The following is an 18843-nucleotide window of genomic DNA, read 5'->3' as shown; positions in this document are numbered from 1 at the left end:
TATGGCCTTTGTAATGGGAAAGTATTTAACTAGTAGGATAAGTGAAACCTGATAAATATTTCCACAACAGATATAAGAGATAACAACTAACCTGATACTTGCAGGCACTAGTAGAGAAAATGCTCTCAAGGAAAAATATAAAATGATGGCAGATAAAAGACCATCCCCTGAATTCTACAAAAATTGAATGCACAAATTTGGGCGCACGTCAAATTTGTGTGCGCAATTTAATTACATAACGAGCAAATTAGTACCAATAATTGTCTTTTTAACAAGCAATTATTGGCACTAATTAGGTTTAATTAGAACTTACATGTGTAAATTTTGGTGCAGGATCCCCATCTAAATTTTAAGTGTGGCCCAAAAAAGGGGGCGCAGAAAAGGGAAGGTCATGGGCATTTTGGGGCAGATTAAGGGTGTGGTTTTGAGTTACACATGTAATTATAGAATATGGGGGATCCACGTACAAATTTATACACGGGCATTTGCACCACGTTTCTGTTGATGCAAATGATGGCACCAAAATTTACATGTGACCCCTGGGCGTAAGCACTATTCTATAAACTGCGCCTAACTTTAAGTACAGTTTAAAGAATAGCGCTTTATTTGGCACCAAATTTTTTTTGGCGCCTTATATAGAATCTAGTCCCATATGACCTATCCCGTCCAACCATACCAGCTACTATCTCTTCATCTCTCTTAGAGATCCTCTGTGCTTGTCCCATGCTTTCTTGAATTCAGATACAGTATCCATAACCTCCACTGGGAGGCTGTTCCACACATCTTCCACCCTTTCTGTAAAGAACTATTTCCTTAAGATTATTCCCAAGTCTATCCCTTTTCCCCTTCATCCTATGCCTCCTCCATTTTCAATTCTAGGTTCATAAATCTCTCAGCTAATTCATATCAATTTTCATTGATTTGAATTATCAGTACATCACATCAAGCTTCACTGGAAACAGCTGGGGCAGGCATTCCAGGAAAGGACGGTTTGTGGCTGTGCAAACCTAGTCTAAGTAGTGGTTCTCAACCCAGTCCTAGGATCACCCCTGCCAGTCTGGGTTTTAGGATATCCACAAAGAATATGCATGAGACAAATTACATACAATGGAGGTGGTGCAAGCAAATCTCTCTCATATATGTCACCATCTCTGGAAAAATGTGACTAAAGCCACCAGAAACAAAAAATGAGGTTTTAATTAATTCTGTTAGAGCACACATTAGAATAGTCACACTGGGTCAGACCAATAGTCCATCTAGCCCAGTATCCTGCTTCCACCAAGAGAAGGCTTGAAGCTCTGAGATCCTTCTGGCTGAGATCCTTAACTTTGTGTAGGGGTTCAAAAAGGGATTTTTTTTTTTTGAAGGGCCTGAAGAATGAGATTAAGGTTCTGTTCATGACAGAACATGTCTAAACGGTGGCCTAAGGTGAGTGACACCCCTCACAACATCTGAATGTGTCGCCAAAGAAGACTGTTGGATACGAAAACAAAAAATAAGCCAGAGCCACTACCTGAATTTTGAGGGAATTGAGAGAAAGACCTTTAAGCCCTTCTTGAAGAAAGGCTAGTAATTGTGGAAAACCAAGATTCAAAGGCTCTCAATATCCGAGCATATGTAGTAGAAGTAGATCTTATTCAGGCTTGTAGAAGAGTTCTTCTTCCAAGTAACCTTTCTTCCTTAGGCTTGACCTTTCAAAAGCCAAGCCAGAAGACTAAACAGGGAGGGATCATCCATTGGAATTGGACCCTGAATCAGAAGGCCTCTGTAATTGGGTAGAAACAGTGGAGTATCAATCTTCAACTGTATCAGATCTGCATACCAAAGACATCTTGGCTAATCCAGACATACAAGGATCATTTTCCCTGGATGAAAAGCCATGTGAAGAAGTTTTCTGCGTAACATGATCAAATGATCAAACAAATGTAACACCCACTGGCATTCACTTCATGAGGAACTGGGACGAATTAAGTAGGAACACATTGAACAAAAGAGCACCGCTCAAAATGAAAACAAAAAGGAAAAGATAACTAAGTCCTTGATTTAAAGAGGAACTATTAGAGAAGAAAAAACTCTGCAGGAAACTGGAAAGAAAATGGTCCAAAGACAAATCAGACATGAACGAAACCACATGGAAGAAAGCCCTAAGTAAGTACAAACACAGTATAAAAAGAGCCAAAGCGGAACATTACAGCTCATATATAAACCCAGAAGCGATAAACACACACACACAAAAATATATGAACTACTCAGTGAAGGGGCATTGGTATGGATCTGAGGTAGGGTAGGGGAGGGGAGGGGGGGTGGATCCAAATTACCGTATAAAGTTGATGATGTTTTGCTGTACTGTCAAAATAGTTTACTTGGTTAATGATACATTAGCTATGTGAATGTATGCCTGTACCATTTTTTTCTGTCATCAATAAAAATTGTTGGAAATTAAAAAATATATGAACTAATGAATAAGGTACTGAACACACAAGCTCTACTAACATCAAACGAAACATCACTAACAGCAGATGAGCTTGCACAACATTTTGCGGAAAAAATAATAAAAATTATATCAAACTTAGCTGCAACACAAACATCCCTCATAGACTTCCTACATGAATGTTAAATCAACAATGATCACATCAAGGTAGACAGAATCTGGTCCGCCTTCAAGATACCCACAACAAGCTCAGTAAAAGCTCTATTGATGAAATATGTACACACCAATTGCCTATTAGATAGTTGCCCAAACTGTATGATGAAAAATCCACCAGACTAGTTCATTAAACGAGTAACTGAACATACAGAACACATGTTCTCGAAAGGTCACTTTCCTTCAGATAAAGGTGACATCATACTTACCCCAATTCCTAAAAATGCCTCCAATAAGATCTATGAACTCTCAAACTATAGACCCGTGACCTCAATACCATTACTGACCAAAAGGATGGCGGGTCTAGAAGCTCAACAACTAATGGAATACCTAACACACTTCTCAGTTCTACACAGCTCTCAGTCAGTTTTCCCATTATCACCTATATTATTCAATGTCCTGATGGCTCCACTTGACAAGAAACTGGAAAAAATAGGATTCAACCCATTTATATATGCCGAACAATGTTACCATCTATCTACCTTTCAACAACAGTATCACCAAGATACTGGACAAAGTCAAAATAGGGCTGGACCTCCTGGAAAACTGGGCCACAATTGTCAAACTCAAACTAAACCGAAACCAAACCAAACTCCTGGTTTTATCCAGCTCTCACAATCCCACTACCTACCAAAACCTCACAATAGATTAACAAATGTGTCCTATTGAAACACAAATACTAGGAATCATCCTTGATAAACATGTCTCTCGAAAACCAAGTTTCTGCAGTCGTATCAAAAAGCTTCAAAACACTATGGAAATTGAGAAGGATTAGAGACTATTTCCCCAGACAATCATTCTGTCTTATGGTACAAATGCTGACATAGCCCCAACTAGACTATGTAAAGAAAGCATACTAAAATCGCTGCAGACTGTCCAAAACACGGCAGCAAGACTGATATTCAAAAAGTCGAAAGAGCAACCCAACTATTCATAATGCCACACTGGCTCCCCATCAAGGCCAGACAATTTTTCAAAACCAGCATAATTATTTTCAAAATACTGTTTGGCATGCTAGACCTGATTACATTATCACCAAGAATCGCAAATTCAGGAAGCAAGGGTTGCTTACTACTATACCTGCCCAACTGCAAAAAGATTTGCTACACAGCAGGATTTAGCTATCTGGGTGTTAAATGGTGGAACTCAATTCCAAAGGTCATAAGAAGCATCACAAACTGCCTCCAGTTCAGAAAAGAACTAAAGACCTACCTTTTCAAAAAATTCTATGATTAATCTACGTGCACTAACAAATTCACGCTAATCACTCTGCCACTGTTATAGAAGAGCATCCAGACCCTCCACATTGGGGTCCTTCCAATGGCTGAAGAATCTGTGTACTTGAGCATTCCTTCTGGATGCCAATAGATTTAACCCCAGGACTCCCGAACATTACGTAATCAGATGGATTGCTTCTGTCAGCAACAGCCACTTCCCAGATCCAGAGAAAGTTTGCTGAGAAAATCTACTGGAATATTCGGAGTCCCTGCAGTAGGAGTTGCCTTTGCCCCAGAAGCTCAACTGAAGCCTCAAGAAAAGGCCAGGAGCCCACCACAGGAAAGGGGAGAGGTGGTTGAGGGGAGGAGGGAGGGACCTGGCATCTCCAGGCTTATACCAAGAAGGCAAATTTATAAAGCCTTTAACTTAGAAACCCAACTGAAACCTCAGAAAGGAAACAGGAGCCCACTAAAGGAACCTAAGACAGAGCTGCGCAGCAAGGTTCTATCATCTTATGTGGCAAAGTTCTAATTTATTTATTTATATTTTGTTCACACCTTTTTCAGTAGTAGCTCAAGGTGAGTTACATTTAGGTACACTGGATATTTCTCTGTCCCAGGAGGGCTCACAATCTAAGTTTGTACCTGAGGCAATGGAGGGTTAAGTGAATTGCCCAAGATCACAAGGAGCAGCAGTGGGATTTGAACCGGCCACCTCTGGATTGCAAGACTGGTGTTCTAACCACTAGGCCACTCCTCCACTCCAATTTGCTCCCTATCTCCACCTGCTGGCCGATAGGCATAACCCAGAAGTATGGACTACATAAGTACATAAGTACATAAGTAGTGCCATACTGGGAAAGACCAAAGGTCCATCTAGCCCAGCATCCTGTCACCGACAGTGGCCAATCCAGGTCAAGGGCACCTGGCACGCTCCCCAAACGTAAAAACATTCCAGACAAGTTATACCTAAAAATGCGGAATTTTTCCAAGTCCATTTAATAGCGGTCTATGGACTTGTCCTTTAGGAATCTATCTAACCCCTTTTTAAACTCCGTCAAGCTAACCGCCCGTACCACGTTCTCCGGCAACGAATTCCAGAGTCTAATTACACGTTGGGTGAAGAAAAATTTTCTCCGATTCGTTTTAAATTTACCACACTGTAGCTTCAACTCATGCCCTCTAGTCCTAGTATTTTTGGATAGCGTGAACAGTCGCTTCACATCCACCCGATCCATTCCACTCATTATTTTATACACTTCTATCATATCTCCCCTCAGCCGTCTCTTCTCCAAGACTAATCCTTTGGAGACACTAAGGAATAGGGGCTTCTACCCCATCCATCAATCAGGTTATTTAGGCGGCTTACAAAGCGTAATCTAAGAAAACAGGAGTCGAAGAAAAGAGGCCAATAAGAACTACAAGTAGGACAGAGAACGGAAGAGGGATTGAACTAGAATAATAGCATAAATGCATGCCTGAGTGCACATACGTGTTTACACGCCAGACATGCACATAAGCACTATTCTATAACTATGTACATATCTCTGACAGCACAGTAGTGTGCAGGTATGAGTGCATGAGCAGGGTTTGAGTGAAGTGAAAAGTTACATGCGCTTCTCTGGAAAACAGGTGTACACCCTCATGTCAGCTCTATCTGGTTACATTAGTCTTCTAGTAGAGAGATGTGGTAGCCGTGTTAGTCCACTTCTAAAAGCAGTCAATAGAAATAGAATACTACTACTACTACTATTAAAACAGAAAGAAAATAAGATGATACCTTTTTTATTGGACTAAATACATTTTTTGATTAGCTTTCAAAGGTAGCCCTTCTAGGAATTCTACAAAATAGGTACAATATAGGTACCACTAACTGCTTAAATATAGATGCAGCTAATACAGAAATAAGACTGATTTTTCAACTGAATAGCTATAGTAGTGTTTCATTATGTTTTGTTAAATTACATTGGCTTCCAATAGCTGAAAGAATCAAATTTAAAGCTGCTTGTCTGGTCTTTCAAATTTTACATGGTTTTACATCTGAATTGTTCATCACTGTAGCATCATTATGTATGGTTTGATCTGACAGACTGTGAGAACAATTGACCTTATATTCTCCGTTCTGTAAGGGAATTCAGTTTCAGAAGACATTTAATTCTTTATTCTCCATTTTAGGAGTTTCCTGATGGAATTCTTTACCTTTTGTTATTAGGTTAGACAATGGTTATCTTAGCTAAAGGAAGAGGCTAAAAACTTTTTTTATTTCCAAAGACTGTTACATGATGTTATTATTTTTCTGTTATTTTTTTAATTGTTTATAAAATTGTTCTGTTTTGTATTATTGTATAAGATGTAAACCGCATTGAACACTGAATAGGGGAATTTAACGGTATATAAGATTTGTTGTGATTTGATTTGATTTGATGTGATAAATAAAACCTCCTTAGGATGGAACCTACTGACCTAACTTACTACTGACACAACCTGGGAAAAAGGAGACAGTACCAAGCACATTTTTCTTTTTCATTAATAAAACGTACCCTGTAGTACCACATGCATTCACTTTTGAACTCTATTTTCTGTGAGCAGCTATCTAATTCTGTAATGTTTATGAGCAAGGTATTAAACAGCACATACATGTCAATCCCAAGAAACCATGTCCGATTTCTAAGCCCATAAAAAGGAAGCTTAAAGCAAAAACCAAACAAACTTATGAACTGATGATCTCAGCACCAGCATCCTCTCTCATCAGCTGTGCACAGCTGGACAGTGGCGTACCAAGGGGGGGTGTGGGGGCGGTCCGCCCCGGGTGCACGCCGCTGGGGGGGTGCTGCGCACCTGTCTGCTCCGCTCGTTCCATGCTCCCTCTGCCCCGGAACAGGTTACTTCCTGTTCCGGGGCAGAGGAAGCATAGAACGAGCGAAGCAGACAGGCGCGCGGCACCCCCCCAGCAGGTAAAAATCCACCCGTGGGGGGTGTGTCCTTTTGCCGGGGGGGGGGGGGAGGTGTGTCCTTTCGTCAGGGGGAGGTGGCCTTTCACCGGGGGTGGGGGGGGGTCGTGCTGCACCCCGGGGGGGGGGGGGGGGGCGCATCGGCGATCCGCCCCGGGTATCAGCCACCCTAGGAACACCACTGCAGCTGGATATTCCTAAGGCATAATACGGCCTGTTAGGCTTCAGCAATCCACCTGGGGGATCCTTCGCAATCACTGCTTGAACCAACCCTGGCAGGAAGGCTGAGAACACAACTTGAGTTTCAGCAGCCGTCCCAGCTCCCAGTCAGGATTACAAGTGGAATCTCTCACTTACAAAAAGAATGTATCTCTTCTTGTGTCTGTAAGATCTGTGAATACAGTAACTGCAGGAAGAAATGAGTCACAAATGGAAGAGGGGAAAAACGTTTCAGGAGTTTATGAGACTGCCAGAATATTCAGCCTAAAATCTTTGGGCCCAATATTTTAAAAAATGTATGATCCCAAGCTATGGTACTAAATTTGTGCCGTACTAAATTTTCAGCCAAACTTAGAAGCCTAGGAGTCAATATTCAAAGCAAGGGGCTCCTGGCTGGTTAAATCGCTTATGCAGGGCTATCCACTGATATTCAGTGGCACTTAACCAGTTAACGCTGTTGAATATCAGCACTAACTGCTAATGCTGGCTATTCTGCAGGTGGTCCAGGGGCAGAGTCAGCACTTATGTAGTTAAGGGCCACTATTTAGCACTTAACCGCCAAGGTTAACCAGACAAACTGAACAGCATAACATTCAGTCCTATCTTTATGCTACCACTACTAATCATTTCTATAGTGCTCCTAAATGTATGCAGTGCTATACACATTATATTCAGATACTTTATCTGTCCCTTGAGGGCTCACAATCTATTTTTGTACCTGGGGCAATACAGGGTTAAGTGACTTACCCAAGGTCAAAAAGAGCTGCAGTAGGAATTAAACCCAGGTTGCCGGGATCAAAGCCCAATGCACTAACCATTAGGCCACTTCTCAGCTTTTTGGTGGTACTCACACGGTTTTTGACTGTGTGGCTTCATTCAAGAGGTATACACCCTACAGGTACCATATAGATACAAAGCATTCTCCTTTCAAGTCTTGTGAACCCCAATGCAGGTGGTTTTCCCATTGAAACACTGGCCCGTGTTGGGTCTTCAGCTTTGGTACCTAATAAAAAGTTTCAACTTGAATTCTCCCTGCCTGAGAGTCGTGTCTCCCTCTACTTTGTTTTGATCTTCTTTGAATCCTGAAGAGGGCATCTTCCTGTTCCCCTGTGGACTTGATGATTCTTAATGCCACACAACCAAGATGAATGCATCAACTCTCGATCAAAGCAGTATGAATTTTCTTCTGACTTCAAAGCAAGGCATGTGAATGAGTGTGCCCATTTGCCATGTGAGCATGTTATCACACAGAAAAAATCATACGAGCTTTGTGCAGTGCCCAATGTTAAAAGTACCGGAGAAGTGACAGCAACAAGCCTCTGACAAGAACAGCAATCCACATTTTGCTCCAAAAGGCACTGTGTTCTGCTCTGAAGGCTATGAAAGGTGACTGTGGTACAATTTATGTTTGGATATTAATTGGAAGGTAACATATAAATGTTAAATAAATAAAACACAAATTTCTTCATTGAAGCTCAGACAGGAAGGAATAAGGCAAAGGAATGGATCCTCTGAAGGTTAGCAGAGATTGAGTGGCAGCACTGGTGGTTTGGAGGCGGGGCTAGTGATTGGGAGGCGGGGCTAATGCTGGGCAGACTTCTACGGTCTGTGCCCTGAAAATGGCAGATTCAAATCAAGGTCAGGTATACACATAAAGTAGCACATATGAGTTTATCTTGTTGGGCAGACTGGATGGATCGTACAGGTCTTTCTCTGCCGTCATCTACTATGTTACTATGTTCTGAGGACTGAGACACTGAATAACAGTTAAGTGACTGAGGAACAGCATTTACATTTCTTAGGTTTGTAATAAAATTACCTTTGGTGCACTTGAGTATGAAGATGATGACACACTGGAAGCGTTCAGCAGAAGTGGGGAGGAAAGCTGTGGAAGTTGGCTGATTTCACCAGGGTACTCTTCTGTCCTTGTTCCTCGAGAGACAGTGAAAACAGAGGCACTCCGACTTGGACTGCTGAACTCCGAAAAGGCAGAACCACGACTGGGCGGCCTCAAGAGCTCCTGCAACCTGCCATCCTCAAAGACGGAGTCTTCATCCGACAGTTGGAGCTTATCCAGTTCTTTGTTAATTTTCTGAACATCTGCTACCTTCCTCTGATCAGTGTCAATGTCAGTTTTGGTGTATTCCGCACACAGATTAAGAATGGTCTCCAGACGCTGTCGTTCCTAAATAGAAATTTTTAAAAAATTTGGTTAGTTTAAAAAAATACAAACAATAGAAAAAGACAAATAAAAAATAGTAGTGGGCTAAGAGAAAAAACTGATTACTTCAGTGCTTCTCAGCCCTCTCCAGCAGGCACACCTAGCCAGATTTCAGGATTACCATAACAAATATGCATGAAACAAATATGTACTGGAGACCCACTGTAAGCACATTTTTCTGGTGCACTGTCATTGTGGTAAGCCTAAAAATCTGACTGGCTAGGTGTGCCTCCAGGAGAGGGTTGAGAAGCAGTAATTTAATCCACAAATTCATTTTTGCAGAATGTTGCGTCAACATGAATTTGCCAATATGATTTACAGGTATCTTGAGGTGCTAGTACATGACAACAGCAATTGTTAACAAATTATTATTATTATTTATATACCATCTATAAGTCCGAAAGCTATCAAAGTGGAGCACATTCAGGTACTTGTGTGGCTAAGGGATTTAAACTAGAATCGTTGGGGCAGGGTGGTCAAAGCCTCCAGGTTAAGTACAAGCCCTCAGGTAAATGAATCCTTAAATACCTCTACACAAATGGGGAAAAGAGGCAATGTCTGGAAAGCAGTAGATTTCTCAAAGTATGAGAAATAAGGTTTTAGATCTTAAGGCTATGCTGAAAGAGGCTGATTTGGATTAAGTGGCAATCACATAGAACCATGACTGGGATTTAATTATACATGGCTACAATCTGTTCAGGAAAGACAGGGTAGAAAGAAAGAGAGGGGGAGTGGCATTATATGTTAAAGATAATAATAAAACCACAAAATTGCAGGACCTATAGGGTAAGGAAGAGGCACTGCAGATCAATCTGAAAAGAGGGACTGGTAAATATATTTACATTGGTGTGATATACAGGCCTCCTTCACAGATAGAAGAAGTGGACAGAGATTTAACTGAAGACTAGAGAATGAAACAGGAATAGGGACCCAGGGTTAAAAAAAATTAAAAATTACCACATTTACAGCTTTGATCCTTTGGTTAAAACAAAAAACCTTGATTATCACAGGTCCAGCATATCTTCCTGTCTTCCTCCCTCCTCCCTACCCCTCCCTGCCATGTCTCTCTACAGTACCTTATGGAGCTGCAAGAAGGATCCCTCACAGGCCTGCTCCGCAGCCTTCCCTCCTCTGCCGCCTCCCGCCTTCTGATGTAATTTCCTGTCTCATGAAACAAGCTCCATAAAAAAAAGGCTGGACCAGCATGAGGGAGGGGGGCAGTGCTGGAGGGAAGGGGGGGCTGGAGCTGAAAGGGACAGAGGTGCTGGACCCAAGGGAGAGCTAGAGTTGAAGGAACAGGAAGTGCTGGACCCACAGGAGGGCTGGAGCTGAAGGGAACAGAGGTGTTGGATCCGCAGGAGGGAGAGGAGCTGGACCTGAAGGGATGAGAGGCGGTGGGACTGCGGGAGGGAGGTAGGACTGGAGCTGAAGGGGAACGAGGGTGGGAGGGAGGGAGCTGAAGGGGGCAGGGGTGTTGGACCCATGGGAGAGCTGGAGTTGAAGGAACCAGAAGTGCTAGACCCATAGGAGGGCTGGAGCTGAAGGGGACAGAGGTGCTGGACTCGCAGGAGAGAGGGGAGCTGGAGCTGAAGGGAACAGAGGTGCTGGGCCTGCAGGAGGGTGTGAGGGAGAGAGCTGAGAGCTGAAGGGGATAGAGGTTCTGGACCCATGAAAGGGAGGGGGGCCTGAAGCTGAAGGGGACAGAGGTGCTGAACCCACAGGAGGGAGGGAGGGCTGGAGCTGAAGGGGACAGAAGTGCTGGACCCCTGGGAGGGAGAGGGGAGGGATGCTGGAGCTGAAGGGAAGTGACAGAAGTGCTGAGTCCCATGGGGGGGATACTGAAGGGAGGGAAGCAAGGGAGAAGGTGCTGGAGGGAAGGGAGTGAGAGAGGTACTGAACAGAGGGAAAGGAGAGAGGGGCTGAACAGAGGGAATGGAGAGAGGGGCTGGACCAGCAAGAAGGAAGGCATAGAAGGGAAGGGAAAGAGAAATACCAAACCAAGAGGATGAAGGAAGAGGGAGTGAAATCTGAACAAACAGCGGAGGGAGGGAGACACGGTGGTGTGGGGGAGGAAGAGAGAGGAGAAGCTGGACAGAGGGAGGTATACAGAAACAGAGGGGAGATGATTGGCATGGAGGGGAGCATAGGAACAAGGACACAAAGGGGAGATGCTGCATGCAGATGGTACATGAACACAGAGGGCCAATGCCAGACATGGGGGGAGGATTATGTACACAGAGGGAAGATGCTAGACATGGGAGAGAATAGGAACACAGAAGGGAGATGTTGGACTTTGGGGGCATAGGGACCCAGAAGAGTGATGCTGGACACAGGAGGAGGAGATAGGGATATAGAGTGATGATGATGATGAATGCAGGGAGATGAACACAGTGAAGAAGCTGGACAGAGACGTATAGGGGACACAGAAAAAGGAGATGCAGAACATGGGGAAAGATAGGTACACAGAGATGGAACATGGATGGTGAGCATGGAGAAAGAAGAAATGTCAAATGAGCAGGAGAAACTGGCAGGTGAGTTAAGGGAAGACAGAGGGTTCAGAATCATGCATATAGGCTACAAGAGCCAAAGGAAACTGTACAGTTTAGGAAATGAAGAACTTCTGTACACAAAAGAGGGACTTGGGTGTGATCGTACATGATGATCTTAAGGTGGTCAAACAGGTAGAAAACGTGATAGCAAAAGCTAGAAGGATGCTTGGGTGCATAGAGAGAGGAATGGCCAGTAGGAAAAAGGAGGCGATGATGTTTCTGTAGAAGACTCTGGTGAGACCTCATTTAGAATACTGTATACAATTCTGGAGAGTGCACCTTCAAAAAGATATAAACAGGATGGAGTTGGTCCAGAGGGTGGCTACTAAAATGGTCAGTGGTCTTCATCATAACGCTTATGGGAACAGACTTAAGATCTCAATATGTATTCTTTGGAAAAAAAGGCAGGAAAGGGGAGATATGATAGATTCATTTAAATATCTATGTGGTATAAATGCACAGGAGGCGAGTATCTTTCAATTGAAAGGAAGCTCTGGAATGAAGAGGCATAGGATGAAGGAGAAAGGGGATAAACTCAGAAGTAACCTGAGGAAATACTTCTTCATGGAAAGGGTGGTGAAATCATAGCATGTTGGAGTTGGAGTCAGAAGCAATTTTTGGAGGAGTTGGCATCAGAGTTGGTAAAAATGTACCTACTCCAATTCCAGTTTCAAAATAAAAAACATTACAATGTAAGGTAAATTTATCATTCTATACATATATGTTGTTATATATAGTCGGCCCCGCTGCACACAACACTGACACCCCAATAGCAGCCTCTGACCGCATGGCCACAGCCACTCTATAATGCTTACTGAAGGCATGCAGTGAAGCCCATGCCGCTGCCCTACAGAAATCCACCGGAGAACACAGGGAGGCCTCTGCCCAAGATGCAGACACATGCCTGGTCGAATGCGCATTCAAAACCAGAGGCGAAGCCTTCCCCACCAAGACATAGTCCGAAGCCACAGTCTTCTTCAACCAGCTGACAATGGATATCTTGAACGCCATGAGACCCAACTTTTGCTTATCAAAAAGCATAAAGAGTCTATCCAAACGACAAAGGTCATTAGTCACCCTCAGGTACTGCAAGAGAGCCCTCCGAATGTCCAGAAGTCACAATGAGGTGGAGTGGCATGGAGGAGTAGCCTAGTGGTTAGTGCAGTGGACTTTGATCCTGGGGAACTGAGTTCGATTCCCACTGCAGCTCCTTGTGACTCTGGGCAAGTCACTTAACCCTCCATTGCCCCTGGTACAAAATAAGTATCTGAATATATGTAAACCGCTTTGAATGTAGTTGCAAAAACCTCAGAAAGGCAGTATATCAAGTCCCATTTCCCTTCCTTGGTCACCTACATCCTCCCGACAAAAGGAAAGAAGATCCGCGGATTTATTAATATGGAAGGCCAAAACCACCTTGGGCAAGAAGGAAGGTACAGTCCGAAGTGAACCCCCACCTCCGAAAAACGGAGAAAAGGGTCCTTACAAGAAAGCGCCTGAAGCTCCGAGATGCAACGGGCAGACGTAATTGCCACCAAGAACAGTCTTCAGCATAAAACTTTCAGGGTAGCCTTGCGAGTAGGTTCAAACTGAGGGCGCTGTGAAGAACCAGATTAAGGTTCCATTCCGGACAGGGCACCCGGAAGTGCAGATGAGGCCTGTCTTCTGGGAGTCTCTGAGGCTTAGACTCCCCCAGTTCATTAACTAGATTGCTAAGGTCCTCTCCAAACAACAATTTACCCTGAAAGGGCAACGACCAGACAGACCTTAGAGGCAGTATCCGCCGCCCAAGCTGATGCCTGGTGATGACTGCCAAAGACATGCCCTTGGCCGAAACCAGCAGCATGTCATACAATGCATCCACTAAATAGGCCAAGCCTGCCTTCAGCCGGCCGCCTTAGAACTTTGGTGCCACTACAAACAGGCACAGGCAACAAAAGAACTGCAAATTGTAATAGGCTGCGTTTGGATGCCATTCTCTAAACAACTTATGAAATTTTATAAAATATTATACAAAAAATGTACAGGAATTAAGAGAGAATTAAGTCTTTTTAATTACTCACCCACCATCACAACATCAGACATCAATTGTAAAGTTATAACAAAACTTACAAAATCTAACATCAGTACCTCTGGTAATTATAAGTAATTAGACTAATTATATAAAGAAGAGAAAAAGAAGGAAGAAGAGTTTGTTCCTCATACAAAGGTCACAGAACAGAGAGAAAGCAGAGAAAGAAAGAATAAATGAAAGAAAGATTCTTATATAGAATTAGATTCTACGAAGGGGGGGGGGGGGGGAGCAAACCCCTTCGGGAAAAACCATAGGCCATTGGACGGATCTGAAACTCTCTCCCCAAGCCTAGTTTTTCAGAGTTCCTTTGTCTGCAGCATGGTTTTATAGGCTGTGCTGAGCATCCACCACTCCTCTACCCTGGACCAATCATAGGTGCTGCATATGGGCTGGAGACTTGTAATTGGGGCTTTCATATGTGCTAGAGGCTTGCAATTGGTCCTTGCCACACCTCTTTCCAGTAAATTACTTTTGTAACAGGATATACCAGGTATCTGAGTTGCCAGTTGCCTTAGCAACATTTTCACCATCAGAGCATGTGACCAGCCAGAAATTCCTTCATGTGGCTGATAGGAAAAGAGAGGTGGGGGGTGGGAAGTAATGCAGTATACCTGAAGTAAAACTTTATAGCTTATAGCTAAAATGTATTTATTTATTTGTTACATTTGTATCCCACATTTTCCCACCTATTTATAGGCTCAATGTGGCTCACATAGTACCGGAGAGGCCTTTGCAGGCTCCGGTGTGAACAAATATAGGGTGGTGATGTGGTAAGATCAAGTTCATGTGGCACAGCTACATTAGGGAATCGGAGAACGGAAGAGTTGTGCAATGTCCATTACGTGCTTTAGTTTGGTTGTGTTGCAGAGATTAGGCATTTAACTTGGATCGGTAGGGTATGCCTTTTTAAACAGGTTGGTTTTTAGTGATTTCCGGAAGTTTAGGTGGTCGTACGTCGTTTTCAAGGCTTTTGGTAATGCGTTCCACAGTTGTGTGCTTATGTAGGAAAAACTAGATGCATAAGTTGATTTGTATTTAAGTCCTTTGCAGCTTGGGTAGTGCAGATTTAGATAAGATCGTGTTGATTCGGATGTATTTCTAATTGGTAAGTCGATCAAGTCAGTCATGTAACTCGGGGCTTCTCCATAGATGATTTTGTGAACCAGGGTGCAGATTTTGAAGGCGATGCGTTCTTTGATTGGAAGCCAGTGTAGTTTTTTGCGAAGGGGTTTTGTGCTTTCAAATCGGGTTTTTCCAAATATAAGCCTAGCTGCCTTGTTTTGAGTGGCCTGAAGTTTCTTTAAGGTTTGTTCTTTACATCCCGCATAAATTCCACTGCAGTAATCTAAGTGGCTTAGTACCATTGATTGTATCAGGTTGCAAAATGTTTCCCTCGGGAAGAATTGCTTCACTCGTTTGAGTTTCCACATTGAGTGGAACATTTTCTTTGTTGTGGATGCCACTTGGCTCTCTAATGTTAGGTTACGGTCCATTGTAACGCCGAGGATTTTCAAGCTGTCTGAGATAGGAAGGGTGTGATCTGGGGTGTTGATACTTGTGGAGATGTCCGCATTGTGTTGGGATGAGAGGATGAGACAATGAGTTTTTTCATTATTGAGTTTTAGTTGAAATGCATTTGCCCAGGAATCCATGATGTTCAGGCCGAGCTTGATTTCGTTGGTGATTTAAATGGACACCTGCAGTCCCAGGGCAGCCACCTCAAAGGCCTGTTTCAGTGCCTACTCCAACTTCCTATCCTGTAGGTCCTTCAAGGCTACCCCACCTTCAACCGGCAAGGTAGTCTTCTTGGTACTGCTGTCACCAACAAATCTACCTTAGGAAAGACCAATTTTTCCTTCTCTTCTGGCACCAAGGGGTAGAGATGGCCCATGGCAATCCCCACCTTAAGGCCTAAGTCAGGAGAACTCCACCCCATGGAAATCAGGTTCTGAATGCACGGTGCAAAGGGAATGCCTTGGATGGCCCTCTAAGGCCCTTCATAAGGCTAGCTGGTTGGGCCGCTGCAGAAGCCCCCATGGATTCTTCAATGGAGAGCGCTGCCACTGCCTCCAAAATCAGGGAGCTCAACATGTCCTGCTGAAAATCCGGAGAACACGAGGGTCATCCTCCTCTCCTAAAAGGTGCTCGCCCTCTTCCAGGGGCTCCGCAAGTGAGGGACCCTCCAAGCAAACCAACCCCACCTCTGACTTCAGAGAGACCTGAGACCAAGTCTCCGCAGGGTGTCCAACGGAGCCGTCCACGACCTTTTGGGAAGAGGGGATACTCCAGCCTTTGCACTCCCCAGAGGCACTGAAACCACCTGGGCAGAAGCCCCCTGCTTCAGCAGGTAGGTCTGGTACAGCAGCAGCACAAACTCTGGTGAGAAGGGCAAGCCCTGCCCAGGCACTTCCCCCAAAGGGAGTCCCACATCCCCTGCAGCCGGGGTGGGAGCCTCATGGTCTGCTGAAAGCAAGATGGCCGACATTCCCGCCTCGCACTGAGGCGATGCGCCAAGCAGCTGAACCGGAGAGCTGGAGCAGGAGGCTTCCTGCTGCCGTGAAAGAAAACATCCCCCAGACGCGCAGCCTGAATTCATACTTCCACTTGGGGAAACCGGCCTGCACTCCGTGCAGTGGTCTGAGGTTAAGCACCACCCCCACATGAGGAGCAGCACTTCACCCCTTCTGCGGGGCCTGCCATGCTGGTGAACATACCTGACAAGAAACTGGCGGTGCTCTGCTTGTGGCCAAAAGAGAAACCCGCCAGAACCGCAGCAAAGAACTCCTGGTGTTAGTTTAAAATTAAAAAAATATATCAAAGCACTGGTCAACAAAAAAAGCAGCTGCGCCACTCCTCCATGACGCCCGAGGCCCTACACAAACTGGGATACTCACCGCGCTGGATCCTGCACCAGGTGCCACAGCCACCCCCCTGAAACGACAAACCCCACTCTCCTTGCCACCAAAGCTGAACTCCTTAGATGCTGAGTCGGCCTGAAATAACATTTTTTTTCTCTTTTTAGTTGCTGATCAGGCACCTCACAGCCACAAGAGGAGAGATGAGAAGCGCAGAAAAGGCACTACAGGTGAGAAGCAGGACAGGGACCCAGCACCACCAGGTATGTCCACTCAACTGGGAGTCAGTTAACCAACTAGACCAGGAGCTTAGGCCTCAGGTCCAGAGACAGAGGAAGCCTGTCCATCCACCTGCTGGAGATAGAGGATACTGAGGAACTGGGCTGCTAGCACAAGGCTATGTAGTGGTGTTCAGTTCTGTATTCTCTATCTCCGCCTGTTGGTTGATGGACATGACTACCCACACGCCCTGGAATAGTGGGAAGTAACATAATGGAAGTTATAATTACCAGTACTTTAGATCCAGAACAAAAAAATTAAAGCCTAATGTCAGTAGGAGTCAGAGTAAGACAGTAGAAAAACAGAGGAGTCAGAGTTGGACTCAAAGACTCTGTCTGAAACAAGGACCTGTTTTCAAACTCATGTACTGCAACTGCTCTGGATATCTCTTACATGCATTCAATGAAGCATTTTAAACCTTAGGCTGATATTGCTTAGAGCAAATAAGAAAGGATGAATATCTATAGTTTAAAAAAGGACCTGATTTTCCATCTCTTCACTGGTAGTAAACAGTAATTTCACAGAGGCAAAAAGGGTGAACCCTCATGTTTATACAGATTGGAAAATTACAACGTTTGTGAATATGATGACTGCAAAAATGAATGACAGTGAGGTGCTAATTAAATTTTTCAAAAATTACAGAAGCCATTTATTGTTACATATATGTACGAACAGCAAAACAATATTTAGTGGCTTTGATTAATCTTACATATACTTTTACATTTTCTTTAAATGCTTATATTGTGGGTGGTGTGAGCCAGCTTACTCTCTGCTCTTCTTACCTTCAACTTTCCCAGTTCTCTCTTTGAAAGATGCTACCGGCTTGCACCTACTTTTGGTGCAGGGGATTTTGCAATGGTAAAAAGAATACTTCTTCATCCCCACTGCATATAGGATGTAGAAATCAGAATTGAGACCGCCAGGTTGGGATGTGTACAATTCTGGTAGTTTTTTTTAGAAAAAAGATCTGCCTATTTGTTTTTTATTTATTAAACATTTCTTATATTTCGCCTATCTACATACCTGGGCGGTTTATGTTTATTTATTTGTATCCCGCCTTATATCCACTTACAAAGTCACATACATAAAATTTATAAATACATACAGAAATGCACATGTATGTAGCGGAACATGTGACTAGAACATCCATTCTACAAATATAACATAACATTTTTATATACTGCCCTATTAGCTCTAGACAGTTAACAGCAAATCAATAAAACAAATTACAAAAATTAAACAATAAATCAACCAACTATACAAATAATATCCTATCAAACGACACACAAGATAATCAATATTAATTAAAATATTTTTGAAAAAGACAAAATTTTAAGTCATTTACATCTCAAATAATCTTCTTCAAGTCTAAGATCACTAGGTAATAGGTTCCAAGCTGAAACTGCAGTAAACTGAAAACATTTTTTACAAGAAGATTTTAACTTTATACAGGACAATGAAGGAACCAAAAGTTTGTTTCTATGAAAAAAGAACTGCAAGAGACTTGATTTCTACTCAGTATAATCAGAGAACTCAAGTACTCAGGACAATTACCATTTGTGTATCACACACAGGATTCTGAATTCGACCCTGGCAGATATAGGAAGCCAGTGTAAAGATTTGAGCAATGAAAGTTATGAAAGCTAAGTATTGTTTTTTCAAACTATCATATTTTGCTTCTCACGTAACATGTAGTTACGCGAAATTAGAAGGTTTTTTTGAGCCTGTGATGTGAATATCCTCTATGTCAATCTTTAATAATCACTGACAGGAAGTCTGAGGCTTTTACCTTCCTTTATGAAAAGTGTTTTGAGACTTTGATTCATGCTTTAGG

The 18843-nt window shown here is 43.3% G+C and overlaps 1 protein-coding gene across 4 annotated transcripts in view; it reads right to left on the bottom strand.

Annotated features, from left to right (window-relative positions):
- The window catches only part of PHLDB2 (pleckstrin homology like domain family B member 2), a 195494-nt gene that overhangs the window by 80829 nt on the left and 95822 nt on the right, over window positions 1–18843 (bottom strand). For all 4 annotated transcript variants that reach the window (XM_030204197.1, XM_030204200.1, XM_030204199.1 and 1 more), the window contains exon 4: window positions 8851–9216. In XM_030204197.1, the coding sequence (XP_030060057.1) occupies window positions 8851–9216 (366 nt within the window). The remainder of the gene's footprint in view (window positions 1–8850; window positions 9217–18843) is intronic.

The sequence above is a fragment of the Microcaecilia unicolor genome, chromosome 5 (genome assembly GCF_901765095.1).
Source record: "Microcaecilia unicolor chromosome 5, aMicUni1.1, whole genome shotgun sequence".
NCBI lineage: Eukaryota > Metazoa > Chordata > Amphibia > Gymnophiona > Siphonopidae > Microcaecilia > Microcaecilia unicolor.
Note: the sequence above shows the minus strand (reverse complement) of the source record. Positions and strands in the feature narration are given on the sequence as shown.